We start from the raw sequence: 15,776 nt of genomic DNA on the forward strand, positions 1-15,776 counted from the left end.
GGACTAAGGAGAATCTCCATTCCTTACTGGATGAGGCTGGGAATGTGACTACTGACAATAAGGAAAAGGCAGAGGTCCTGAATGCCTTCTTTACGTCTGTCTTTAAAGGTTATCCTGAGTATCCTCAGGATACTCCACTTTTTGACCTGGTAGTCTCGGCTGGGGAGCAGACTAAACCACCCACGATTCAGAAGGAAACAGTCAGAGACCTGCTACTGCAACTGGACTGTCACAGATTCTCTTGAGGGAGATCACGCGGCAAGTGCGGGATGAACGGGGGATCAGGCCTAGCCAGCATGGGTTCCCGAAGGGCAGGTCCTGCTTGACCAACCTGATCTCCTTCTATGATCTAGTGACCCGCCTGGTGGATGAGGGACAGGCTGTTGATGTGGTCTACCTAGACTTCAGCGAGGCCTTTGACACTGTCTCCCACAGCATTCTCCTGCAGAAGCTGGCAGCCCGAGGCTTGGATGGGTACGCTCTTGGCTGGGTAAGGAGCTGGCTGGAGCGCCGGGCCCAGAGAGTGGTGGTCAATGGAACTAAATCCCGCTGGCGACCGGTCACGAGCTGTGTTCCCCAGGGGTCGGTGCTGGAGCCTGTCCTCTTCGAGATCTTTCTTGATGACCTGGATGAAGGCATCGAGTGCACCCTCAGTAAATTCGCAGATGACACCAAGTTGGCTGGAAGTGTGGATCTGCCTGGGGGTGGCGAGACCATTCAGATGGATCTGGACAGGCTGGAGGGCTGGGCTGAGGCCAACGGGATGAGGTTCAACGAGACCAAATGCCAGGTCCTACACTTCGGCTACAACAACCCCAGGCAACGCTACATGCTTGGGGCGGAGTGGCTGGAGGACTGCATAGAGGAAATGGACCTGGGGGTGTTGGTTGACGCTCGGCTAAACATGAGCCAGCAGTGTGCCCAGGTGGCCAAGAAGGCCAATGGGATCCTGGCTTGCATCAGAAGTAATGTGACCAGCAGGAGTAGGGAAGTAATTGTTCCCCTGTACTCAGCTCTGGTGAGGCCGCACCTCGAGTACTGTGGCCAGTTTTGGGCCCCTCACTGCAAGAAAGACATTGAGGCCCTGGAGCGTGTTCAAAGAAGGGCAACAAAACTGGTGAGGGGTCTGGAGCACAGGCCTGATGAGGAGCGGCTGAGGGAGCTGGGATTGTTCAGTCTGGAGAAGAGGAGGCTCAGGTGAAAAGTTATTGCTCTCTATAGCTACCTGAAGGGAGGTGGTAGGAGCTGGGGGTCGGCCTCTTCTCCCGTATAACCGGTGATAGGACTAGAGGGAATGGTTTCAAGCTGCGCCAGGGAAGATTCAGGCTGGATATTAGGAAATACTACTTCTCTGAAAGGGTGGTCAGGCGCTCGAATGGGCTGCCCAGGGAGGTGGTGGAATCCCCTTCCCTGGAGGTGTTCAAGGAACGTTTGGATGTTGCGTTGAGGGATATGGTTTAGCGAGAACCATTGGTGATAGGTGGATGGTTGGACTGGATGATCTGTAGGTCTTTTCCAACCTTAGTGTTTCTGTGATTCTGTGATTCTGTGAGATGTGGTTTTGGTGAGTTATGAGGTGTGGGGAGTTCTGGGAGAGCTGTGGGATTTGGGGTCATTTGTGGGTTTTCAAATGGAGAGGCTCAGGGTCCTGCCCCACCTCTTCTCCTCACCCTGAGCAGGAAATGCATTAATCAACCATATGAAATCCATATGGGGGCAGCACTCTCCCATGGGTATGGAGGAAGCTGTGGGGCCTCACCTCATAACCCCATGACACCACATCGTACCCCATAACCACATCAGGCCATGTTCCTGCCCCACAGCCCCGTGATTCCATATTCAGCTTCGTGGCTCTGTGCCCCACAGCCACACAGCCTTCCCTTCCTCCATCCTCATCCTCATCGCTTTGGGAATGCTACGAGCCCATATCCTGCCCATAATCCCATATCCTGACCCATAACAGGAAATCTTACCCCATGTCCTGCCCCATGGATCCATATCCTGCTCCATAGCTTTATGTCCCACAGCCCTGGAACCTTCCTCCTGCTGCACTCATACTCATGTCTTTGGGACTACGAGGACCATATATACCTTCCCGCAGCCCCATATCACATTTCACAGCCCCATAACTCTCCCTCTTGCCCCATATCATGCCCCATAGCTCCACATCCAACCCCATATCCTCATTTCCAGTCCCATATCCCCAGAAATTGACACACCATCCCACAGTCTGATCTGTGCCCCCTATCCTTGCCTCATAGCCCACGGACTCCATACTCCAACCCATAGCTCTGGTATCATCCCTTACCCCTCCTATAGCCCCGGTTTGATACCATGTCCTATTCCAGTATGACCCCATAGCCTGCCCTACAGCTCTATGCTCTTTGTCCCACAGACTTCCTCTCGCCATGCTCGTCTTAGCCATCCACGTGCTGACCTTCGCTGTGGGTTTTCCTGCCAACATCTTCACCCTCCTCACCCTCCTCATCAAAATCCGATGCCACCGTCCTCATCCCCACCTCACCGCTGCCGACCTCCTCCTCCTCCACCTCACCACCGCCGACCTCCTTGTCCTCCTCTTCCTCCCATTCAAGATGGCCGAAGAGGCAGCCATGATGGCGTGGCCCTTCCCCAGAGTGCTCTGCCCCATTGCAAACTTCTGCTTCTACTCCAGCATCTACCTCAGCACTCTCTTTATAGCTGCCCTCAGTGTGGAGCGCTACTTTGGGGTCGTGTTCCCACACCGCTACAACCGGCGCCGGAGGTTATGGCGGACGATGGCCGCCAGCGCCGTCCTTTGGGTGATGGCATTGTCCCTTTGTTCCTTCGTCTTTGTAGCGGAGCATCACAGAGAGTTTGGGGTCAATGGCTCTGAGGCTGATGGGGAAGGTGGTTTAGGCTTCAATGGGAAAAAGACCTGGGGATCGGTGATGGACAACCCCAATCACGTTGACCACGTTGGGCTGAAGACGGACAACTCCCATTGTTCCGGGACCAGTCGGTCTGACCCTGGGGGATTTGAGTTAACCAAACCTAACGGCATTGACACCGACGTCCCCAGTACTTCTACTGCTGACATCACCACTCCCAGTGGCTCCAAGGTCCCCAGTCTCAACATCTACAGGATCTCCAGCCCCAAGGCCGACCGCAACATCTCCACCCTCCAATTCTCTGCCTGCACAACCCCAAAAACTCCCCACATCCCCACCACAACCTCATGAAACTCTCAGAATGCCTCTGAGACTCAACCCCACAAGGTCTACCACTGCTACGATGACTTCTCCCCAACCCAGCTGCGCTTTGTTCTCCCGCTGCGCCTTGTGCTCTTCCTCGTCCTCTTCCTCCTCCCCTTTGCCATCACCATGTTCTGCTATGTCCACATCATCCGTGCCCTCCTCACTCGACCCCACATCCCACTGCAGAAGAAGTACCGCACTGTGGGGCTGGCCGTGGCCACCATGGTCAACTTTGTCATCTGCTTTGGTCCCTACAACCTCTCGCATGTGGTGGGCTTTGTGCAGCAGCGCAGCCCCACATGGAGGACCTACGCTGTGCTCCTCACCACCCTCAGCCCCGCGCTCGACCCCTTCATCTTCTATTTCTCCTCCAGTGCTGTGCGGAGGGCGGTCAGTGGGGTGGTGGGGGCGGTTTGTGGCACAATCCATGGGTTTTCGGGTTGGTGTGGGTGGGGGAGTGAGGGGGGGAGTGGAGGAGAGTGAGCCCCAACCAGGAGGAGGTTCTGGGGTAAATGAGGTTGTTGTGATTGGAGTGGGTTTAATGGGGTAGGAGGTCAGAAATGGGGATGGGTGTGTTGTTTTTGTGGTAAGAGTGGTTCCGTGGATGTGTCCAATGTTTGTGGGTCAACCAACACTTGGTCGCTGTTGGGTTGTCCTACTGGGTTAGAGTCAATAAAGACCCGTGGATGTGGTCAGTGTGGTCAATGAGGTCACATAGATCAGTGTGGTCAATGCAGAACCCTGAGTGTGACGTAATGTTTTCCCCAATGTCCACTGGTGTTGGGGTCAATGTGGACTATTGACCCAACTTTGCTTTACGCCCAGTGCCCCCAATTCCTTCAGTGTCCCCCATGTCTGCAATGCCCTCAATATCCAGCAATGTCCCCAGTTCCTCCAGTGACTCCAATATCCCCAGTGCCCCCTATGTGCACGGCTGAGCAGGAGGAAAGAGCATCCCTCTACACTCCAGAGATCAGTTCACCCATCAGCTGCCTCCCAGACAACACATCTGGCCGTGGTCTCCAGGAGGCTGAAAGTTCTTCCCAAAAAGAATGCAGCTTCCCGGGCGAGTGCCCACCCCAAAACTCATCCATGCAGGTCTTCCCCAGGAGGGAGTGCCTGAGCCTGCACTCAGGTCCTTGCCAAGGGCAAGGCAGTCAGTTGCACGCCTCCAGACTGCCTTCAGACAGAAGAAAAGAAAGGTGTCTGTCGCAGGGGACTCCTTCTGATGGGAAAAAAGGCTCTGACTCATCGGCCAGTCCCTACCTGTAGGGAAAGTGTGCTGCCTTCCTTGTTGCCAGCTCAGGACATCAGCAGGAGACTCCCTGCTCTGGTTCACCCCTCTGGTTGTTCTCCCTCACTGATGGCTCAAGCTGGCAGTGATGAAGTCACTGAGAGAAGCTTGAGGGCCCTGCAAAGGCACTGGGTTGCTCACTGGGTGCAGTGGGAGTGCATGTGGCGTTCTCCTCTGTCCGCTCAGTAGCTGTGAAGGATACTGAGAGGTCAGGGAAACACATCTGATAAATATGTGGCTGAATGGTTGGTGCCACAGCAGAAGTTTTGCTTCTTCTTTTTCTGACCAGAGGGCACTGTACTCTGTGCTGTGCTGATGGTTGCAGGTGGATCCCACCTGTCTGAAAGGGAGAAGAGGACCTCAGACCAGGAGCTGGCTTGTTTCCCTGAGAGGGCTTCAAACTGGCAGGCCTTTGGGGACAGCGTGAGATATGCAGGGGTGACAGCCTGTATGGGGCACCACAACTGGGGCATGTGTGCACGGCTCTGGGTGTCAGCCATTGGGTGCCCTCAGTACCACCATCTCTTGGGGACCACAAATTCCACATCAGGAGGTGATGTAACAGAGTAACGTCCACAAGAGGAAGTGACAGTGGCTCTGAGGCTGCTTCCTGCCCCCACTGCAGTCCCAAAGCTGTTCCTGCCTCACGGCACCAATGGTGCTGGCCCTCATCCTGGGTGATTGCCAATGGGGACGTGGTGCCACGGGGGTTGGTGGCCCTATGTGCGATCAGAACCGTGTCCCTTGCAGGTTGGTGGCTGGTGGCAGCGAGCAGGGCCTGGCAGCATGAGTGTGGTGATAGGGGGTTTATGGTGAGAGAGGGAGGGGAGCGTGGTCAGGGGGCCATCAGAGGGCACAGGAGGGTGTGCAGGGACAAGGCTGACTGCTGTCCCCTGTCCTCGTGCCCCGACCCTCCCTGTCGCTGCACCCCAGCCAGGGGGGTCCCTTGGGGACACTGTCACCCTGCGCTGCCACCTGCCGAAGCCGGCTGCATGGGTTGAGCTTTACCAGGATGGACTAGGGAGTCAGTGTGTGAGGGCCGCCTGCACTGCCCGTTCAGTAAGGCAGCAGTGGGAGTGGAGGTCTTGTGTCAGCATGGGTGAGTGCTCCTGTCTTTTTTTCAGGTGACTTGCTCTCCTGTTGACAGGCCCTGACGCCACCATTTCAAACATGGTGCTCACCAGGAAACGTGCTTCCCACGCAAAGACTGTGGCAACCCAGATAGAGGGTCTGCTCAGTAATGTTCAGGTCGCTGGCTGCTGGGAGTGCCTCAGCCTGCTGCTGCCAGGGGAGGATGGGAAGGATGCCACTTGCGTGCGGTGTGAGCAGCTGGCCGAGCTGCTCAACCTGGTGGTGGAGCTGAGGGAGGAGGTAGGTAGACTGCGGACCATCAGAGAGTGCGAGCGGGAGATTGACTGGTGGAGTGACTCTGTGCGAGAAAGGCGCAGAGATTGCACTTCCCAGACTGAGGGAGTAATGGACCCTCTCTCTCTCCATAGTCAAACAGGGAGAGACAGCTAGAGAGGAGAGGAGGAATGGCAGCAGGTCTCAGCCCAGCGTCGCAGGCAACCCCCATCCCGACCTCCCTCGGTTCCCTGGTCCCTCTCAGTAACAGGTATGAAGCCCTGAAACAACCAGAGGGAGTGGTGAGTGATGATGACGTGGGAGCACTGCCGCCAAGCTTGCCCAAGGTGAGGCGGTCAGCTCCACGTTTGAAGACTGCCTCCTCCAAGAAAGAAAGGAGGGTGCTAGTTGTAGGCGACTCTCTTCTGAGAGGAACAGAGGGTCCAATATGTCGGCCTGACCCTACCCACAGGGAGGTGTGCTGCCTTCCTGCGGCCCGGCTCAGGGATATTTCTAGAAAACTCCCCAGCCTTATCCGCCCCTCTGATTATTGCCCTTTATTGATAGTTCAGGCCGGCAGCGATGGGATGGCTGATAGAAGCCTGAGGATTATAAAAAATGATTTTAGGAGACTGGGGAAGTTAGTTGGTGGAGCGGGCATACAAGTAGTGTTTGCCAGTATTCCCTTGGTGGCAGGGACAAACACTGAGATGACCAGGAAAAGCCATCTTATAAATGCATGGCTGAGAGCATTTGCTGAGGTGCAAGCGCAAAAATTTTGGATTCTTTGATCACGGGGCAGTCTACTCGGCACTTGGACTGAGGTGTGCTGATGGGAATTGCCTGTCTCCAAAGGAAAACGGATACTTGCCCAGGAGCTGACAAGACTTGTAGAGAGGGCTTTAAACTAGATAGGAAGGGGGCAGGGGATAAAGCCAGGCCTACTAGAGATCAGCCTGGGGAAGTGGTATTGGGATTAGGTGAGAGGCGAGGGGCTCAGCTGAGCTGCGTCTACACTAATGCACGCAGCATGGGCAGCAAGCAAGAAGAGTTGGAAGCCATTGTGCAGCAGGCAAACGATGACCTAGTTGCCATAACGGAAACGTGGTGGGATTGCTCCCATGACTGGAGCGCTGCAATGGATGGCTACAGACTCTTCAGGAAGGATAGGCAAGGAAGGAGGGGTGGCAGTGTGGCTCTCTGCATTAGGGATTGCTTTTATGCTACTGAGATTGTGACTGGGGACGATAACGTTGAATCCCTATGGGTAAAGATCAGGGGAAGGGCTGACAAGGCAGACATCCTGGTGGGCGTCTGCTATAGACCTCCAAACCAGGATGAGAGACAGGCGAGCTATTCTATAAGCAGCTGGCACGAGCTGCACAGTCGCCAGCCCTTGTCCTCATGGGGGACTTCAACTTCCCTGACATATGCTGGGAGCACAGCACAGCACAGAAGAAGCAGTCTAGGAGGTTTCTGGAATGCAGAGAGGATAACTTCCTGATGCAGCTGGTCAGAGAGCCCACGAGAGGAACTGCCCCGCTAGACCTGCTGTTCACAAACAGAGAAGGTCTGGTGGGAGACGTGGAGGTCGGGGGCTGTCTTGGACAGAGTGACCATGAGATGGTAGAGTTCTCAATTCTTGGTGGAGCCAGGAGGAAGAACAGCAAAACTGCTACCTTGGACTTCCGGAGGGCGGACTTTGAATTGTTTAGAAGACTAGTAGGGGGAGTCCTCTGGGATTCAGTCTTAGAGGGTAAAGGGGTCCAAGACAACTGGTTGCTCTTCAAGAAGGTAGTCTTACAGGCGCAGGAGCGGGCTGTCCCCCTGAGCTGCAAGATGAGCCGGCGGGGAAGGAGACCGGCGTGGATGAATAGGGAGCTATTCTTGAGGCTCCAGGAGAAAAAGAGAATCTACCGCCTGTGGAAGAAGGGACGGGCGACTCAGAAAGAGTACAGAGAAGTTGTTAAGATGTGCAGGGAGAAAATCAGAAAGGCAAAAGCCCAGCTCGAACTCAACCTGGCCGCTGGGATAAAAAGAAACAAGAAATCCTTTTACAAATATATCAACAGTAAGAGGAGGACTAAGGAGAATCTCCATTCCTTACTGGATGAGGCTGGGAATGTGACTACTGACAATAAGGAAAAGGCAGAGGTCCTGAATGCCTTCTTTACGTCTGTCTTTAAAGGTTATCCTGAGTATCCTCAGGATACTCCACTTTTTGACCTGGTAGTCTCGGCTGGGGAGCAGACTAAACCACCCACGATTCAGAAGGAAACAGTCAGAGACCTGCTACTGCAACTGGACTGTCACAGATTCTCTTGAGGGAGATCACGCGGCAAGTGCGGGATGAACGGGGGATCAGGCCTAGCCAGCATGGGTTCCCGAAGGGCAGGTCCTGCTTGACCAACCTGATCTCCTTCTATGATCTAGTGACCCGCCTGGTGGATGAGGGACAGGCTGTTGATGTGGTCTACCTAGACTTCAGCGAGGCCTTTGACACTGTCTCCCACAGTATTCTCCTGCAGAAGCTGGCAGCCCGAGGCTTGGATGGGTACGCTCTTGGCTGGGTAAGGAGCTGGCTGGAGCGCCGGGCCCAGAGAGTGGTGGTCAATGGAACTAAATCCCGCTGGCGACCGGTCACGAGCGGTGTTCCCCAGGGGTCGGTGCTGGAGCCTGTCCTCTTCGAGATCTTTCTTGATGACCTGGATGAAGGCATCGAGTGCACCCTCAGTAAATTCGCAGATGACACCAAGTTGGCTGGAAGTGTGGATCTGCCTGGGGGTGGCGAGACCATTCAGATGGATCTGGACAGGCTGGAGGGCTGGGCTGAGGCCAACGGGATGAGGTTCAACGAGACCAAATGCCGGGTCCTACACTTCGGCTACAACAACCCCAGGCAACGCTACATGCTTGGGGCGGAGTGGCTGGAGGACTGCATAGAGGAAATGGACCTGGGGGTGTTGGTTGACGCTCGGCTAAACATGAGCCAGCAGTGTGCCCAGGTGGCCAAGAAGGCCAATGGGATCCTGGCTTGCATCAGAAGTAATGTGACCAGCAGGAGTAGGGAAGTAATTGTTCCCCTGTACTCAGCTCTGGTGAGGCCGCACCTCGAGTACTGTGGCCAGTTTTGGGCCCCTCACTGCAAGAAAGACATTGAGGCCCTGGAGCGTGTTCAAAGAAGGGCAACAAAACTGGTGAGGGGTCTGGAGCACAGGCCTGATGAGGAGCGGCTGAGGGAGCTGGGATTGTTCAGTCTGGAGAAGAGGAGGCTCAGGTGAAAAGTTATTGCTCTCTATAGCTACCTGAAGGGAGGTGGTAGGAGCTGGGGGTCGGCCTCTTCTCCCGTATAACCAGTGATAGGACTAGAGGGAATGGTTTCAAGCTGCGCCAGGGAAGATTCAGGCTGGATATTAGGAAATACTACTTCTCTGAAAGGGTGGTCAGGCGCTCGAATGGGCTGCCCAGGGAGGTGGTGGAATCCCCTTCCCTGGAGGTGTTCAAGGAACGTTTGGATGTTGCGTTGAGGGATATGGTTTAGCGAGAACCATTGGTGATAGGTGGATGGTTGGACTGGATGATCTGTAGGTCTTTTCCAACCTTAGTGTTTCTGTGATTCTGTGATTCTGTGAGATGTGGTTTTGGTGAGTTATGAGGTGTGGGGAGTTCTGGGAGAGCTGTGGGATTTGGGGTCATTTGTGGGTTTTCAAATGGAGAGGCTCAGGGTCCTGCCCCACCTCTTCTCCTCACCCTGAGCAGGAAATGCATTAATCAACCATATGAAATCCATATGGGGGCAGCACTCTCCCATGGGTATGGAGGAAGCTGTGGGGCCTCACCTCATAACCCCATGACACCACATCGTACCCCATAACCACATCAGGCCATGTTCCTGCCCCACAGCCCCGTGATTCCATATTCAGCTTCGTGGCTCTGTGCCCCACAGCCACACAGCCTTCCCTTCCTCCATCCTCATCCTCATCGCTTTGGGAATGCTACGAGCCCATATCCTGCCCATAATCCCATATCCTGACCCATAACAGGAAATCTTACCCCATGTCCTGCCCCATGGATCCATATCCTGCTCCATAGCTTTATGTCCCACAGCCCTGGAACCTTCCTCCTGCTGCACTCATACTCATGTCTTTGGGACTACGAGGACCATATATACCTTCCCGCAGCCCCATATCACATTTCACAGCCCCATAACTCTCCCTCTTGCCCCATATCATGCCCCATAGCTCCACATCCAACCCCATATCCTCATTTCCAGTCCCATATCCCCAGAAATTGACACACCATCCCACAGTCTGATCTGTGCCCCCTATCCTTGCCTCATAGCCCACGGACTCCATACTCCAACCCATAGCTCTGGTATCATCCCTTACCCCTCCTATAGCCCCGGTTTGATATCTTGTCCCATTCCAGTATGACCCCATAGCCTGCCCTACAGCTCTGTGCCCTTTGTCCCACAGCCTTCCTCTCGCCATGCTCGTCTTAGCCATCCACGTGCTGACCTTCGCTGTGGGTTTTCCTGCCAACATCTTCACCCTCCTCACCCTCCTCATCAAAATCCGATGCCACCGTCCTCATCCCCACCTCACCGCTGCCGACCTCCTCCTCCTCCACCTCACCACCGCCGACCTCCTTGTCCTCCTCTTCCTCCCATTCAAGATGGCCGAAGAGGCAGCCATGATGGCGTGGCCCTTCCCCAGAGTGCTCTGCCCCATTGCAAACTTCTGCTTCTACTCCAGCATCTACCTCAGCACTCTCTTTATAGCTGCCCTCAGTGTGGAGCGCTACTTTGGGGTCGTGTTCCCACACCGCTACAACCGGCGCCGGAGGTTATGGCGGATGATGGCCGCCAGCGCCGTCCTTTGGGTGATGGCATTGTCCCTTTGTTCCTTCGTCTTTGTAGCGGAGCATCACAGAGAGTTTGGGGTCAATGGCTCTGAGGCTGATGGGGAAGGTGGTTTAGGCTTCAATGGGAAAAAGACCTGGGGATCGGTGATGGACAACCCCAATCACGTTGACCACGTTGGGCTGAAGACGGACAACTCCCATTGTTCCGGGACCAGTCGGTCTGACCTTGGGGGATTTGAGTTAACCAAACCTAACGGCATTGACACCGACGTCCCCAGTACTTCTACTGCTGACATCACCACTCCCAGTGGCTCCAAGGTCCCCAGTCTCAACATCTACAGGATCTCCAGCCCCAAGGCTGACCGCAACATCTCCACCCTCCAATTCTCTGCCTGCACAACCCCAAAAACTCCCCACATCCCCACCACCACCTCATGGAACTCTCAGAATGCCTCTGAGACTCAACCCCACAAGGTCTACCACTGCTACGATGACTTCTCCCCAACCCAGCTGCGCTTTGTTCTCCCGCTGCGCCTTGTGCTCTTCCTCGTCCTCTTCCTCCTCCCCTTTGCCATCACCATGTTCTGCTATGTCCACATCATCCGTGCCCTCCTCACTCGACCCCACATCCCACTGCAGAAGAAGTACCGCACTGTGGGGCTGGCCGTGGCCACCATGGTCAACTTTGTCATCTGCTTTGGTCCCTACAACCTCTCGCATGTGGTGGGCTTTGTGCAGCAGCGCAGCCCCACATGGAGGACCTACGCTGTGCTCCTCACCACCCTCAGCCCCACGCTCGACCCCCTCATCTTCTATTTCTCCTCCAGTGCTGTGCGGAGGGCGGTCAGTGGGGTGGTGGGGGCGGTTTGTGGCACAATCCATGGGTTTTCGGGTTGGTGTGGGTGGGGGAGTGAGGGGGGGAGTGGAGGAGAGTGAGCCCCAACCAGGAGGAGGTTCTGGGGTAAATGAGGTTGTTGTGATTGGAGTGGGTTTAATGGGGTAGGAGGTCAGAAATGGGGATGGGTGTGTTGTTTTTGTGGTAAGAGTGGTTCCGTGGATGTGTCCAATGTTTGTGGGTCAACCAACACTTGGTCGCTGTTGGGTTGTCCTACTGGGTTAGAGTCAATAAAGACCCGTGGATGTGGTCAGTGTGGTCAATGAGGTCACATAGATCAGTGTGGTCAATGCAGAACCCTGAGTGTGACGTAATGTTTTCCCCAATGTCCACTGGTGTTGGGGTCAATGTGGACTATTGACCCAACTTTGCTTTACGCCCAGTGCCCCCAATTCCTTCAGTGTCCCCCATGTCTGCAATGCCCTCAATATCCAGCAATGTCCCCAGTTCCTCCAGTGACTCCAATATCCCCAGTGCCCCCTATGTGCACGGCTGAGCAGGAGGAAAGAGCATCCCTCTACACTCCAGAGATCAGTTCACCCATCAGCTGCCTCCCAGACAACACATCTGGCCGTGGTCTCCAGGAGGCTGAAAGTTCTTCCCAAAAAGAATGCAGCTTCCCGGGCGAGTGCCCACCCCAAAACTCATCCATGCAGGTCTTCCCCAGGAGGGAGTGCCTGAGCCTGCACTCAGGTCCTTGCCAAGGGCAAGGCAGTCAGTTGCACGCCTCCAGACTGCCTTCAGACAGAAGAAAAGAAAGGTGTCTGTCGCAGGGGACTCCTTCTGATGGGAAAAAAGGCTCTGACTCATCGGCCAGTCCCTACCTGTAGGGAAAGTGTGCTGCCTTCCTTGTTGCCAGCTCAGGACATCAGCAGGAGACTCCCTGCTCTGGTTCACCCCTCTGGTTGTTCTCCCTCACTGATGGCTCAAGCTGGCAGTGATGAAGTCACTGAGAGAAGCTTGAGGGCCCTGCAAAGGCACTGGGTTGCTCACTGGGTGCAGTGGGAGTGCATGTGGCGTTCTCCTCTGTCCGCTCAGTAGCTGTGAAGGATACTGAGAGGTCAGGGAAACACATCTGATAAATATGTGGCTGAATGGTTGGTGCCACAGCAGAAGTTTTGCTTCTTCTTTTTCTGACCAGAGGGCACTGTACTCTGTGCTGTGCTGATGGTTGCAGGTGGATCCCACCTGTCTGAAAGGGAGAAGAGGACCTCAGACCAGGAGCTGGCTTGTTTCCCTGAGAGGGCTTCAAACTGGCAGGCCTTTGGGGACAGCGTGAGATATGCAGGGGTGACAGCCTGTATGGGGCACCACAACTGGGGCATGTGTGCACGGCTCTGGGTGTCAGCCATTGGGTGCCCTCAGTACCACCATCTCTTGGGGGCCACAAATCCCACATCAGGAGGTGATGTAACAGAGTAACGTCCACAAGAGGAAGTGACAGTGGCTCTGAGGCTGCTTCCTGCCCCCACTGCAGTCCCAAAGCTGTTCCTGCCTCACGGCACCAATGGTGCTGGCCCTCATCCTGGGTGATTGCCAATGGGGACGTGGTGCCACGGGGATTGGTGGCCCTATGTGCGATCAGAACCGTGTCCCTTGCAGGTTGGTGGCTGGTGGCAGCGAGCAGGGCCTGGCAGCATGAGTGTGGTGATAGGGGGTTTATGGTGAGAGAGGGAGGGGAGCGTGGTCAGGGGGCCATCAGAGGGCACAGGAGGGTGTGCAGGGACAAGGCTGACTGCTGTCCCCTGTCCTCGTGCCCCGACCCTCCCTGTCGCTGCACCCCAGCCAGGGGGGTCCCTTGGGGACACTGTCACCCTGAGGTGCCACCTGCCGAAGCCGGCTGCATGGGTTGAGCTTTACCAGGATGGACTAGGGAGTCAGTGTGTGAGGGCCGCCTGCACTGCCCGTTCAGTAAGGCAGCAGTGGGAGTGGAGGTCTTGTGTCAGCATGGGTGAGTGCTCCTGTCTTTTTTTCAGGTGACTTGCTCTCCTGTTGACAGGCCCTGACGCCACCATTTCAAACATGGTGCTCACCAGGAAACGTGCTTCCCACGCAAAGACTGTGGCAACCCAGATAGAGGGTCTGCTCAGTAATGTTCAGGTCGCTGGCTGCTGGGAGTGCCTCAGCCTGCTGCTGCCAGGGGAGGATGGGAAGGATGCCACTTGCGTGCAGTGTGAGCAGCTGGCCGAGCTGCTCAACCTGGTGGTGGAGCTGAGGGAGGAGGTAGGTAGACTGCGGACCATCAGAGAGTGCGAGCGGGAGATTGACTGGTGGAGTGACTCTGTGCGAGAAAGGCGCAGAGATTGCACTTCCCAGACTGAGGGAGTAATGGACCCTCTCTCTCTCCATAGTCAAACAGGGAGAGACAGCTAGAGAGGAGAGGAGGAATGGCAGCAGGTCTCAGCCCAGCGTCGCAGGCAACCCCCATCCCGACCTCCCTCGGTTCCCTGGTCCCTCTCAGTAACAGGTATGAAGCCCTGAAACAACCAGAGGGAGTGGTGAGTGATGATGACGTGGGAGCACTGCCGCCAAGCTTGCCCAAGGTGAGGCGGTCAGCTCCACGTTTGAAGACTGCCTCCTCCAAGAAAGAAAGGAGGGTGCTAGTTGTAGGCGACTCTCTTCTGAGAGGAACAGAGGGTCCAATATGTCGGCCTGACCCTACCCACAGGGAGGTGTGCTGCCTTCCTGCGGCCCGGCTCAGGGATATTTCTAGAAAACTCCCCAGCCTTATCCGCCCCTCTGATTATTGCCCTTTATTGATAGTTCAGGCCGGCAGCGATGGGATGGCTGATAGAAGCCTGAGGATTATAAAAAATGATTTTAGGAGACTGGGGAAGTTAGTTGGTGGAGCGGGCATGCAAGTAGTTTTTACCAGTATTCCCTTGGTGGCAGGGACAAACACTGAGATGACCAGGAAAAGCCATCTTATAAATGCATGGCTGAGAGCATTTGCTGAGGTGCAAGTGCAAAAATTTTGGATTCTTTGATCACGGGGCGGTCTACTCGGCACTTGGACTGAGGTGTGCTGATGGGAATTGCCTGTCTCCAAAGGAAAACGGATACTTGCCCAGGAGCTGACAAGACTTGTAGAGAGGGCTTTAAACTAGATAGGAAGGGGGCAGGGGATAAAGCCAGGCCTACTAGAGATCAGCCTGGGGAAGTGGTATTGGGATTAGGTGAGAGGCGAGGGGCTCAGCTGAGCTGCATCTACACTAATGCACGCAGCATGGGCAGCAAGCAAGAAGAGTTGGAAGCCATTGTGCAGCAGGCAAACGATGACCTAGTTGCCATAACGGAAACGTGGTGGGATTGCTCCCATGACTGGAGCGCAGCAATGGATGGCTACAGACTCTTCAGGAAGGATAGGCAAGGAAGGAGGGGTGGCAGTGTGGCTCTCTGCATTAGGGATTGCTTTTATGCTACTGAGATTGTGACTGGGGACGATAACGTTGAATCCCTATGGGTAAAGATCAGAGGAAGGGCTGACAAGGCAGACATCCTGGTGGGCGTCTGTTACAAACGTCCAAACCAGGATGAAGAGACAGACAAGCTATTCTATAAGCAGCTGGCACGAGCTGCACGGTCGCCAGCCCTTGTGCTCATGGGGGACTTCAACTTCCCTGACATATGCTGGGAGTACAGCACAGCACAGAAGAAGCAGTCTAGGAGGTTTCTGGAATGCAGAGAGGATAACATTCTGATGCAGCTGGTCAGAGAGCCCACGAGAGGAACTGCCCCGCTAGACCTGCTGTTCACAAACAGGGAAGGTCTGGTGGGAGATGTGGAGGTTGGAGGCTGTCTTGGACAGAGTGACCATGAAGTGATAGATTTCTCGATTCATGGTGGAGCCTGGAGGGGGAACTGCTACCTTGGACTTCAGGAGGGCGGACTTTGAAGTGTTCAAGAGACTAATAGGGGGAGTCCCCTGGCATTCAGTCTTAGTGAGTAAAGGGGTCCAAGAGAGCCGGTTGCTCTTCAAGAAGGAAGTCTTAAGGGCGCAGGAGCAGGCGGTCTCCCTGAGCTGCAAAATGAAGAAGACCGGCGTGGATGAATCGGGAGCTATTCTTGAGGCTACGTGAGAAAAAGAGAATCTACCGCCTGTGGAAAGAGGGACAGGCAACTCAGAATGAATACAAGGAAGTCG

The 15,776-nt window shown here is 55.1% G+C and overlaps 1 protein-coding gene and 1 pseudogene across 1 annotated transcript; both read left to right on the top strand.

The window, feature by feature from the left end:
* The first annotated feature begins 2,329 nt into the window (after nt 1-2,329).
* Nucleotides 2,330-4,232, top strand: LOC149914152 (free fatty acid receptor 2-like; annotated as a pseudogene).
* Nucleotides 4,233-8,816: 4,584 nt separating this feature from the next.
* LOC116241269 (free fatty acid receptor 2-like) lies at nt 8,817-12,186 on the top strand. Its single transcript, XM_031611875.2, has one exon. It carries the CDS (start codon nt 10,363-10,365, stop codon nt 11,671-11,673), a length of 1,311 nt encoding a protein of 436 aa, XP_031467735.2. The 5' UTR covers nt 8,817-10,362; the 3' UTR covers nt 11,674-12,186.
* The last annotated feature ends 3,590 nt before the right edge of the window (nt 12,187-15,776 follow it).

This window comes from Phasianus colchicus, chromosome 31, assembly GCF_987193195.1.
Source record: "Phasianus colchicus chromosome 31, bPhaCol1.hap1.1, whole genome shotgun sequence".
NCBI classification, from domain to species: domain Eukaryota; kingdom Metazoa; phylum Chordata; class Aves; order Galliformes; family Phasianidae; genus Phasianus; species Phasianus colchicus.